Source organism: Apteryx rowi, unplaced genomic scaffold (genome assembly GCF_003343035.1).
Source record: "Apteryx rowi isolate R43461 unplaced genomic scaffold, aptRow1 scaffold_240, whole genome shotgun sequence".
In the NCBI taxonomy this organism is placed as follows: Eukaryota; Metazoa; Chordata; class Aves; order Apterygiformes; family Apterygidae; genus Apteryx; species Apteryx rowi.
The window spans coordinates 553,697-566,543 of NW_020448753.1; the positions used below are offsets into that span (position 1 = coordinate 553,697).

The 12,847-nt window shown below is 38.9% G+C and overlaps 1 protein-coding gene across 1 annotated transcript in view; it reads right to left on the reverse strand.

Annotated features, from left to right (window-relative positions):
- Nucleotides 1-1,172: 1,172 nt before the first annotated feature.
- The window catches only part of KIAA1257 (KIAA1257 ortholog), a 42,519-nt gene continuing 30,844 nt past the window's right edge, over nucleotides 1,173-12,847 (reverse strand). Inside the window, exons 11-16 of the mRNA XM_026066399.1 lie at nucleotides 12,346-12,643; nucleotides 10,248-10,412; nucleotides 8,671-8,883; nucleotides 5,956-6,094; nucleotides 4,631-4,886; nucleotides 1,173-1,356 (exon numbers count right to left, since the gene is read on the reverse strand). Of these exons, the coding sequence (XP_025922184.1) occupies nucleotides 1,233-1,356; nucleotides 4,631-4,886; nucleotides 5,956-6,094; nucleotides 8,671-8,883; nucleotides 10,248-10,412; nucleotides 12,346-12,643 (1,195 nt within the window). The 3' untranslated portion in view covers nucleotides 1,173-1,232. The remainder of the gene's footprint in view (nucleotides 1,357-4,630; nucleotides 4,887-5,955; nucleotides 6,095-8,670; nucleotides 8,884-10,247; nucleotides 10,413-12,345; nucleotides 12,644-12,847) is intronic.

Sequence of the window (12,847 nt, forward strand, 5' to 3'; positions counted from 1 at the left end):
TATCAATTACTGTGTCTGTTACTGCAGTCTAGTTGCTCAACTCTTAGGGACCCTGCAATTCTAAATAAAGAATTTTTGAATTCAAAGTGCTATGCTATTTACAGATTATTGTGGGCTCCAGCTACATTTGCTGACATCTTAGTAGTTCTGAACCAGAAAATACAAATTCTGTTAGCTGAGAGATGTAGTTCTACCTTGCCTTTTGCAGGTAGAGGCCAGCTGTGAAATGACAATTACTACATACTGTGGTAACTCATGCTTTAATGGCCTGCAGGACACATGCAAGCAAATGTCCCTGTCAGCACGGGGTTCACCAGGGAAGCTAATGAAACTTCATTTCACAAGTAGACACTGAAAAAGTTTGACCTTTCTAACTGTGATTTATAACAGGTATGGGATTCTGGATGACCAAAGTTCTGCAATAACTAAACAATTAAATGAAACAAAGCAGTATCTTAAAAGATCTGATTGATTGCATGGCTTAGCAAACAGCAAGTACAGCGCTCATTGCCCACGATACAGAAAAATACACCAAAAAACATTTTAAATTCTGCTACACATAATTACAATCACAATTCCACTGATGATAACAAGAAAGTTATAGTTATTATCTAAATTAAATACCAGATCAGAAAGCAAATCTAGCATTAAAAAAGCTCAAGCAAAATGAAAATTTTAACTTTGTAGTGGTTCAGTTAATTAAACTGGAAAAATAAAAATTGCTCTTCATGAACTTGGAATCATGTTTCTTAGATTAGAAACGCTGCAGAATATTTTCTCCAGTGTAAAGCCGGGACACTGCTGAAGTGCCAGCATCTCTTAACTTACAGTACTGTTGAAAGCTCAGTCTGTGACCATATTTATCAACGGCAAACACTGTTCCTTCATACTGGAGTTTGGATTTCAATAGGAGCCCTCCCAAGAACTCCAAGCTTTTTGTCCTAAATAACTGATTTCTTTGGGATACAGATAATATATATATAATTTAGTAGGTTAATAATTATCAACCTAATAATTTATTATTAGACATAACTTCTTCTTTATATATTGCAGCTCTTGATATGCAGTCTAAAATGATTTGGGATTCTTCAACATTCAATTCCCCCCCCCCCCCGGCAGAATCATCAATTTCTAGAAGTTAGGTTATCTATCTTACTTGAAGTCTGTGCCTTTGAGTTTTTCAAACTTCTTATGTTCTCTGTTGTGGCAGGGGATTATATTTTTGCTCCACTTCAAGCTGTGGTGGTCACTAAGACCTGGAACAAAGCCACAAGTGATGCTCTTCCTCCTTCCCAGGACATCTGAACTATTGTCACAGGGTTGATGATTGTCCAGCACCGACAAGGCTGGGATAGGCTAGGACAAGAAAACAAACAGTCCGTTCAGGCAGTGGGCCAGCTCTGCTTAAAAAGAAGGAAGAAGGAACAGCTGCCTACACAGTACATTTTTAGGTGCCCCTGAGCTACCACGTGAGTTGCTCTTCAGGTGTCCTGAGCAGGAGCAGTTCCTGGACAGGAGACATTACTACAATGACAGTAAGAGTTGTGCATAGAGGGCGCATTGCCAGCCAAGTCACTGGATCTAACCTTCTCCTAAACATATAGTTACTCATTCCATCCAAGGGCAGATAACAGAGAGACTTTCCCCAGCTGTCCTGGGGACAGCAGAATGTATTCTTTACAGCCCTTTCCTCAAAAGCCATTCCGTGTCAGTGGCAACAGTGAGCAGATGCTGCTTTCCCCCACTCTCACTTTAAAGAAAGTGATGCACATTTTTGTAAAATAGGCTGCCCCGTTGTTGGCTCAAGGTGAAGGGCTCTATGCAAAGAAAGAGCCCAAAGCAGTTCAGATCTTTTTTTTTCCACTGATTAACACTACCATGATTTCAAGAAATGAGGATTCCCAAATGCATGGAGAAGAAAATTAAAGCTGCTGTATATTTTAGAGGATAAATAAGCCCCAGAGCATTTATCCTACAAACAAACGACAAGGTTGGAAAAATAAATACACAGCTAAACCACTTATTACTCAACAGCATCAGGTTTTATAAGCATGTATCTAAGATCAATTAAAAAAAAAAAGCCATTACTTGCAAACTTTATGCTTCAAAACCTTTATGATACAAACTAGAAGCTGATTCTTAGCTCTAAGAGGAAAAAAATTCTGCCAGATGATAACTCAAAGATTAAGCCCCAGCTTGGAAAAAGAGCAACCACGGAGACGTCATAGATCGCTCAAGTAGTTTGTTTGCCTAACAAGTGAGCAGGAACACTTAACAGAAGAAAGTCCCAATAATCAAAAACAGATGCAGCAAATAGACAAGATCTGACAGAAGAAATAGCAGGTGATTCAAATGTCAGAAGCAAGCACAGCTAACAAACTAACTGTGTCGGATTACACTCAGGGAAGGCAACAGCAGCTTGTTTGAGGGAGAGTTCAGCATTTGAAGCAGGTACAGCAAGCCTGCATGGATTTTAAAAAAGAAAGCTATTTGCTTCTACAGCAAAAAATAAATCCTGTTAGGGACACAAAGGCTACACCTAGGAATATGCTGTTCCCTGCTAAGCACAAACACAAAGAATAGCTTGTTTCAACTCTCTGACAGGGGGTTTACAGACCTGATCTGGCACAGCTAGACCTACACTTATCCCCCAGCTCACCAAAAGGGAAAGGGAAAAAAAAAAAAAAAAAAAGGATAAAAAGAAAAAAGGAAAAAGGGGAAAAGGGAAAAAGGGAAAAAAGGGAAAAGGAAAAAAAAAAAAAAAAAAAAAAAAAAAAAAGGAATCAGTCAATGAGACACAGGGAACAGAGGCTGAAGCACCTAAGCGATAGTCAGAGCAGTGTTGCAACAATACCAAGCCCTCCAAAGATGATGCAAAAAAAATGATCTGACATACAGGAAGTCTAGTCAAGAAAGACAACAGGGGGAATTATACTGCTTATTGTATGGAGGAGAGTCCTTGGTACTTAATAACCATCTCTGAGCTGCTGCAGCAAAGAGGAGGAAAAAAAAACAAAAAAACAGGAGAAGGCAGTGGTCCAAGAGAGACAAACAGGCAGAGAACAAAACAGCGTAAGAACAAATGGAGAATAGAAGGCAATGACACTAAACTAGCTAGTGGATCTGAGATACTATGTTCACCCTTCTTCTGAAAACAATCTTAAATAAAAATAAGCAGAAAATAGTGATGCTATAGTAAAGTGACTCTGCGTGTTTAACTTTAATATATCTATCCTGTGTAAATTCTGTGTTCCTTCAGCCAGCCATATTACCCAGCAAGGGAAGTTTTCTTACTTTTTCTGTCAGAGGAAAAACACAGTAACTAAACAGCAGCACTGGAAAAGGAATGAGAGCAAGATGCAAAAATACAACATCATTCCCCCCCCCCCCCAAAAAAAACAACAACAAAAAACACAGATCTTTTTCTTACAAAGCAGACCCTAGAAAGTTATTATGCATAACCTCTCCCTTGTAAAGGGATGTCCTTGCAAAGCAGAGACAGTTCTGCAAGGCAAGGAAGAAATGTCTTCCTTTGGGCTACAGTAAGAAGCCTTGAAAATGTGTTCAAGAAACTTGGGTATGTCAGAGGTCAAATCTGATTGCCATAAGCAGAATGTCATGAAGTTCAAGCTGTGTGTTAACTAATAAACAAATCATTATTTATATTCAGTCTAGCAAAAGAGGCTGTTCACTGAAATTATAGAAAATAGGCAAAGCACAGACCAAGATGGAGAACTTTGAACAGCCAAATCAAAACAGAAGGCAAAGCACAGAGTACAAAGTAATACCCAGCTCAAAGCCTGCCACAGTGAACAGACAAAGCTAGGCAGCCTGCTGCTGCGTGTCTGCCTAATGCAAGTAATGACGCTCAGAATATTAAAAACAAGGAGGAGGGAGGTAGTTAGCCTGAACGGTTTAACTCTGCTTTTGTATTAACATTCTCTCTGCTTTTGTGTTAACATTCTCCTTGTTCCTGTGTTTGTTTTTCTAGAGCATTTGTAGCCAACAGAGTGCTTCATTGCCTTTGATCAAAATCAGCTTGAAAAGCAAGCTCAGTGTTTGGGTCATTCACTTATATGCAAGCACTGTCTGTATGATTCAGCCAACAAAAGAACAGTTAGGTGCAGGCCACCCATACAGCTTTTCATATTAATGAGCGCAAATCCTTTAGTCTTGCAAAACCAGGGTGTCTGTGTGGGATTTTGCACTGACAGGCTGAAGTGCAATGCTCAGAAAGTCTATACAGCGCTATGGTAATCAAGAGAGCACATGGTGTGATCCCTGGCATCTAGTCAATAGAAGTGGCTTGGACCCTAGATTTCATTACAGGACATTAGAATTTCTTTTAGAGCTGCTAAGCCAGCTGATCAAAAATCAGTCTCCTTTTCTCACCCACTGCACACTGACAGGATAGTTAATTGAGCAAAACTTCTCCCTCTTCCTCCATTATCTCTGACCATCAAAGCAAAGAATAATGAAAAATATATATTTTGTGCCCTGTCTGAGATGTTTTTCTAAGTTTTGCAAGGTTGAGTCAACCATTGTTATTAGTATCAAGTTTAACAAATATTTTTACTTCAAAAACTATTGCACTAAACTAATTAATAATACTAAAATATCATCTGCCTACCACAAGGAGCAGGACAGCAGTTGCTGTTTACAGGCAGGTGCCAGGGTCAGAACCACAGGAAAGTTACCCCTCACCTTCAAACTGAGGCCTGGCTTCCTGAGTGAGAATTTCGATGGTTTGTCTTTCAGAAGTCCTTGGAGCTTCTGCAGCTGAAAACTGGCTCTTGGCCCACGGGCACGTAGCTCAGCTGCAGTGGAGCACCGGTGAACTTTCAGCTTGGTATCATCAAACACAGTTTGCAGAACCTGAGTAGCGTCTTCACAGGGCCGACAATAGATTGCAAAAGAGAAATCAGGCAATAGAAAGCAGTTACATGTAAAAGATAGGAAGTTTTGGCTGTTTAAACAAGGACGTTAAAAGCCTGCTATTACAATGAACAACTTTCCTCACAAAGATTCAACTAGAACAAAGTATACAGGTTTTAGAATAATGGCTGGTGCCCCACAGCAAAGACACTCACTGTACTGCAGGCTCCATAAAACACACACAGAGTGAAATTAATCCTGTCTACTTTCTAAAGCATTCCTCTGTAAGAAGCACTGGAGAAGAACTGCACTAAACAAGTGTTTTGCAAGTCATGGGGTAATGTGCCAGCAGAAAAGTTGTAAAAGCCAAAAGACTCTAGCAAGCACAATAAATCTATTACTTTTGGTTCTTAAGCATTCCAGTGAATCTTGACTGGTTTGGGGGGAAAAGAAACACATGGCAGAGTTTTCAAAATAGCTTATTATAATTAAGCTTCCACATAACTTTGTCTTTTATCTTGCTGTTTTGGGGGGGGGGGAAACATGAGGATACACACTGACCACCTCACCAGCTAAGATTAACCCAGTCAAATAGCAGAACAAGGCACACTATGGCTGCTGTGACAGCCTGTAGATTTAACCTCTTCTTAGCTCTCCTCTGGACTAATTTTCTGGTATTGCTTACAGTCTGTGAGGCAGCTTTTTGTCTGACCTTGGTAACAACAAAAGCCGATTGTCACCAAACCTTACTTAAAAAGACCAGACAGCTAACAGTTAGCTTTACAGAAGAACAAACCAAGAAAGATCTATACCCTCCCATCATATTTTACTGTAGACAAAGGAACTAAGGCTAAGAACTTGCATAAAGGAAGGGTAAAAACACAGTATGGCCAAGATCTTACACCCAAAGATGTTTTATGTGCTAGAGTGCAAACAGTTTTGCTGTACGTGGATCCCCTTGCTAAACCTCTTTGCATTCATACTCCTCTCCTTGATAGCAGAACTGAACAAGTTTCAGGAGCATATGTCAGAGCTTCAACAAAAAGCGGTGTGATTACCAAATTAAAACAGACCCATTACCTCTCTGCAGGACTGTGGTCATGAACAGCTCAGGTGGTTTCTTGTAAAGATCAAAATCGATGTGTCGCTTGTCCCAACTCCATCTGTCTCGTGACAGAACTGGGTCCATGTTACCAAACAGAACATTCTCCTGCCATTTCTAAATGACATTTGAATCCCTTTAAGATTTAACATCACCAGGGAAGAGTCACAAAAAATAAGATAGATAGACTTTCAGGTAGAAAGGGATTAGATTTCAGGAGAGGGATTAGATCCTACTATTACAGTAGTTGTCACTTCATTACACAAGACTATATCTCTGTAAGTTGCCTTTCACATTGTTATACCCAAATCACATGAATAAGAACAAAAATCCATTACATGGGGAAGCACCTGATATTCTACTACTTGGTCAATAGCTCTTGTCTAATATATATGCACTTACAGTATACTTCAAAAATACCTAGCAGAGGATTATCCAATTTCATATTTATGCCACATTTCTCTGCAGGGATACAAGCAGTTTGATACACTTTCTGAGATTTCATACACAGCTGCTAAGCTTGCAGGTGCACAGGGACCATCACTCTGTCCATACGACCCTGTGTTCATATCCTCCTCGGCAGAACTGAGACTGCGAGAGGAGCCCAAAAGCTAACTAGCTATTCTTTATCTCTTCCCCATGGTAAGAGCTCGCACTGTAAAAACGTACTGGCTGTACAGAATTTCCAAAGCAGTGAGAGCTAAATATGATCTCAAGGATAATATTAAAGCACAATGCTTCTAAGAAGTAGAAGCTTTCCTAGTGCATCTAAAAATAAAATTGTTGTATTAAACTCTTGGGACCAAAAGCCCAGGTATACTGAAGAAGCAGGTGTGAGAAAACACACGTGCACTGGAAACATGGCAGGAATATTCACTATCACAGCCGTGATAAGAGTCCAGTTTTTTTGTGGTGCTCTGATCACCCACTGCAGAAATATGGGTTAGATTTTTCAGACAAAAGTATCCTTCATAAGCTACAGAATAACTCCCACTATCTGTTGTTAGCACTGTATTTTCACTGTTTTACCTAAAACTACGCAACTAAAAGATATCTGAATGAATGCAGAAACTATGAGGAAATATTTTAGGAATCCAGAAGAACTCCAAGAATTTTTTCACTTCCCAAGGGATGATGTTCCAAATGACGGTCAAATTTTCTCTCTTCTTTGAGAAGAAAGCCAAAAATGGTTGAAGAAGAAATGTAGCCAACCCAGACTGTTTCAGAAGGATATCCTACTAGTTTTCTGCCTTTAGGTAACATGAACAGTAAGTTCAGAATCACTGTCCATTATCCTAAAGAAACGATGGTCATGCCCTTGAGGTCGCTGGTTGAGTAGAGTGAGCCTTCTTCCTCATTTCTTTCAACTCCACGCCTGGCACGGATGCCACAGCTACTGGTACCGCCAGGGTACGCTTTGGGTGCTTAGGGTAGGATGTCAGCTGTCTTCCCCTCTCTCATCCCATGAGTAGGTGCCAATGGTCAATACAACATACTAGTAAACTCTTGCTCCCACACTGAATTTCACACTCTCCCATTTCTTTCAGTTCAGTAAATATGCTGTCAATCATCAGCTCCCTTTTTCAGTTTGTCAGTTTCTTATCCTGTACCAGCTAGTTCCCTTCCTGTTGTTTCAGCTCCTCGGCAAAAGGCACCAACAATCACACTGCGCCAACAGGCTTCTGTTACTCTTCGTCAGTGAATCTTCTTTGTCCCTTAATGAGAAGGTGCATTCTCCAGCACCATGGATCAGAAGAAAGCACTGATTTATTTGGTTTTATTAACCATTTCACTTCAGATGTACTCTAACCTTTCTGAGGAACTATTTTAATTAGCAGGGGGGAAAAAAAAAGTAAGGTAAATAAAGCCTGAAAATTAAATGAAGTTGTATACATTCTTGCAAAATACAACCTCTGAACGTTAAAAAGTCTCCAAGTATTAAACTTCTTCCCATCTGTGCTGTAACTGGGTTCAATTAATCTGGTAGAATTTACTGATTCTGCACAAAAATACCTATTCTATTCCCTTTTTTCCCCTCACCTTGCCAACTGTAGTAACACACATTTTCTTTGTAACAGCAGACCACTTACGGGCTTGAGTGTGCACACTGCTGAATGTTGAACAGGGATGAGTGAACTAGTTGAGCTGATCCAGTAACATGATAGAGAATTGGAAGTTTAATAGCAAACAACAACAGGAAAATGAAGAGAGGATACAGGACAGGAAGAAAGTGATGCAGAACACATGGAAGTGGACAAATGCCCCACAAAACTGTAACTATAAACCATAAATAAAAAGGGAAAAAAGTGAGCAGTGAGCAAATTCGGAAAGAATTCCATCATGGAATGTGATACTATGATTTTTCTGCCGCTAGACTCCACTTTTACATGTAAAACACTGCATACTGCATTAATACCTGTTAATACTCTATATGGCAAATATGTTTTCTGTACATGTGATCAAGGCAGAATTTGTGCATCGAAACAAAAGCATATTGCCTGGCTGAGCTAGGTGCTAATATGTACAAATTGCAAGTATAGATGTCACCCTCAGAAGAGCTGCCTATGCTCTACTCCCCAAAAGAGACCTCCAGACACAAAAGCAATCTGCCTCTTTCAAGGTCTCCTAAAATGCTTCAGTTCACTTTGGATAGAAGAATACAACAGTATTTACTCACTTAAGTTTTATGTTACCTCACTTAACTCCTTCAGACGTGCCTCATCAGGCATTTGAGGGTGCAGGTTGCTTTCAATGCTACTCTTATATCCAGGAAATACAAACCCATCTAGTGACAGCCACATACTCTTGGATTTTGCTAAGAATTCTTTATAAGCAGCAACCAAATCCACTGGATCAAACATAGCCGACAGATATTCATGACAATAAGCGAATCTCTTTTTTGGTTTCTACATTAAAAAAAAGAAAAAAAAGAGGCTTTTTGTAATGTGAACTCCCCTTTTCCTGGAAGAGGGGCATATACCCTTGGAAAATATAACCTAAGTTACAGAGTCACTATCAGTTCGCTACTTATGCCTATAAGTAATCATAGATCAAAATTAGACAGGGAGAAGAACCACCAATAAATATGCAAAAAAAATTTTTTTTAATTTCTTTCTATTATGATCTAACTACGGATTTAATGACAAGTGCTATAATGAGATCTCTGTAAAATAATCACAGAAGAGAAGTACTTTTAATATTATATCCATTTACTTATGCATGCACACGGAGAACTGTAGCTCATACCATGCTCATGGTACAGCATGAACAGTTTTGACAGAGCTACAATAATTTCCACTAGTTGATAGCCAGCTTTTCAGGCAAACCCACTTTTGATCCATCCCAGAAAACTTCAAAAAGAAAAAAAAAAAAGTAATTAAAACTCACACCAATTCATTTGAGTACTTCTCAGGCAAGACTTCACACCATGATTAAAAACAAAACAAAATGCCAAAGTAAACCGAGCCTGAAAATTAAATGAACGTATATACAAATCTCTCAAGACATGATCTCTTACTCTCACTAAAGTTAGAGTCTCCAAAGGGTGGAATTCATCTTGCCTAACTTTAGGTATGGTTCTGTCAAAACTAGCTGTACATTCTCACTACATTCAACATGGATCTTGTCAATACAGCCAGAGTCTACAGAACGGCTCACCTCATTGTAAAGGAGAGACCTACATTTGATCAGATCAATGCTCTTGAGATTCCATTTACTGTCTATGTTGCAGACACCTAAACTCAGGAAGTCTTATTTTCAACCAGGAAAACACTCTCAAAAACTTGGATTTATTCAGCTGATGACAATGACTTAAGTGGTGTTTAGTAATATGTAAAAAATATATATTATATTTATATATTATCATCATAAAACCTAATTCATAACACAGACCTTGGAGGAAAAAAAGCAGAGTTTCATTAAATGTCTCTTCAAATCACCTTACACTGCATACATCAACATTACTATTATCCATTTACAAATGTGTGGGACTCGGAACCGGAAGCGACCTCCTAGGTTATCAAGTCTACATTCAAAACGGGAATCCAAGTCATGGAGACAAGACAATCTGGCTATAATGAATGGTGTGAAGGGCAGAATTTTACACAGCAAGCAAGAGCATCTCTCACTCGGACAGAGATCTTTTTGGATACAAAGCTCCTGTCCTATATACTAACATGAAAGGCCTAATGTAAAACAAATTTAATTCAACTCTCTCTTTTAGCATTATGTATGGCAAGCCAAGATCTTCCAGTCATGTGTCTCAATTCACCTTTGCCATTTCGTGGCGAAGACGCTTCTTTGCAAGTTCTGCAGAGTTCAGGCCCTGAGAGCTGTAGTTATAGACAGATTTGCCATCAACAGGAAAAATCCTGAAGGCTTCAAACTTTGGGTTTTTCACCTTTCCTTTGAGTTGGCTTACAGCACCAATGTTAGCCTGAAAAGAGGGATTACATATCAGTTTTATCTGACTTTGAGTTCACAATGTTATGATAAAATTATGAACAAGTAACTGATTCTGTATACACTGAGAAAAAAGAACTGTTCCTAAAGTGGCCATTACCCCTTCCAAAAAAAACCCTCTACAACCACAGGCTATACTTATTCTTTATTAATATGCATTTTTATTATGTAACAGCATATTAATAAAATGCTTTACAAAAAGACTTTATGGAACAGAAACAGCACTGTTTTTTGCTGCAGACTAGTGATTCATTTCATCCCTGCATATGACATTCTGCAAGATTAACAGCGGTACACTGGGGGTGAGCACTCACCAGATGTAACTTCTACTTACAAATCTAAATAGCTGTTCTGCAGGGATGCTGCTAAACTGGTCTTCTTCAAGGTAAGAAAGATTGATTCTTTCATTTCTATGATTCTGTTAACACCCCAGCAAATACAATGACATGGGGAACAATATTCATCATACAACTCTCTAAATTTCTCTACTGGCACAGTGTAATTAAACACTAATACCCTTTTGATGCAAGATCAACAGATGCAAGATCTGTTTACAGTAATTTGGCTTTGAATTCAGACACAATAGATAATTACTGCAAGTAAGTAAAACATATTTTGGAAGTCACTTCCGTGTGATAACTTTGAAAGCTCCCTAATACAGTCAATGTTTTAGCTCCAAAATAGTATTTCTCATCAAAGTCTGAAAGGTCACTTTAGTCTGCTAATAAAAAAGAATTTTGTATTTTCTTTTCTATAGAGGACTTTTAAGTTCCTCTATTATCCTGTTGACTCAAAAGCATATACAAAATGAAAACTGGTTAAAACACATACATTGGGAAGACTGCAAACTTTATACAGACAATAAGATTACCCTAAACTTCATCTGTAGAGAATGGTTAGACCTTAAGAGAGCTGGTGCTCTGATCCTCCTATAATGTTATAATAGCAGTCTTATGTAATTGTTTTCGATACTTGCTTTCTTTTCTGCCCTTGTGCAATACTCCTTTATCAACAGACTAAAAGTGAAAGAGGAAATACTCAGAACTTAAATTTCTTTCAACATCCCCAGGAGGGCACCCTTATATACAAACACAGATTTTCACATGTCAAGGAAACTGTTTTTATATTAAAATACATACAGGAAGAAAGCATTCAGAACTACTCCTCACAACCCGTGGGATGGCTCGAGTCCTCAACTAAACAATATACTCTGAAAAAACATTCTGGACTCCCAGAAAACATCCTGGACCTCTCTTCTGGATGCCTACATAAACAGGAAAGGTTTTAGTTTCAACCTGTTTTCCCCGAGGCAACAGAAGGAGTAGATGGCCTCTGGTAACAGCCCTGAAGAGATTCTAAAGCTCTTTGCCATTTCCTTAGGGCCTAGCTCAACTCTGTCTGCAAATACTGGCTTCGCTTAGTAATAAATGTCAAACTGAAGTAGCAGCTGGTTGCCATAGGGCAAATAAGTCTTTTGCAGGCAAGAGAAGGAAGCACAGTTTTTACATGGGCATGGCTGTTTTGCCTCCCCTCGAGGATCGAGGATCGGAAGCCTGAATGACATGCTTAAAGCACAATGGGGGAAGCTACAGAAAAGAAACAGACAAAGAAAGAGAGGAATCAAACCCAGAAAAAAGTGACAATTCTTTTCAATAAACAGCCTTGTTCACAGTGTCTCCTCTCTTCAACTGTGAGCACTAGGATTTTTCCCCCTTGAGAAGCAATTACTTCTGCAATTCAACTTTTGCAAAATAAATTACCATGAACATTTTGATAATGTTTGCATGATACCTACAAATGGCTTACCAAAGTCCAGCAAGTCCTTGTTTGAGGAAGAGGAGGGCTGATTAAGGAATATGAAGTTTTGCAACCACTGGCTTGCTTCACACATATCACAAACTACTCACCCCAATATGGTTTCTCTTAGAAGATATTTTGCCTTCTATTTCTTTCTTCCACTGCACGTACTTTTCATTGTAGTTATCTAATGAAGAATACACTGCCCGTTTCACTCTGCTAACTTTTGCTGGTATCGTACAAGAATCGGAGGGAAACGAGACTAACGGAAGTTTCTGAGTGAACAGATCCTCTTTAGTTAATGGAATTCCAAACTCTTGACTCAAGACTCTGATCATTTCTGCTGAGGGCAACAAATCCCCGTGAACAACATCCCTCAACCTCTTACTGTGACAGAGGTAACTGAGCCTACAAATAGACATCAACATTGCATTAGTGTACAAAGACTTTACTGCAATCCAATCCTTAAAGTTAGTATGACCGTGGAAAAACATGTATGACCTTCCTTAAACATCTACTTATTAAGAGGTTTAGGTCAGTTCACGTATACTGATATTTAGCAGGGACAAAGAAGGTGAACAATTCAATAAAACTGCTAGGAATATATAAGAA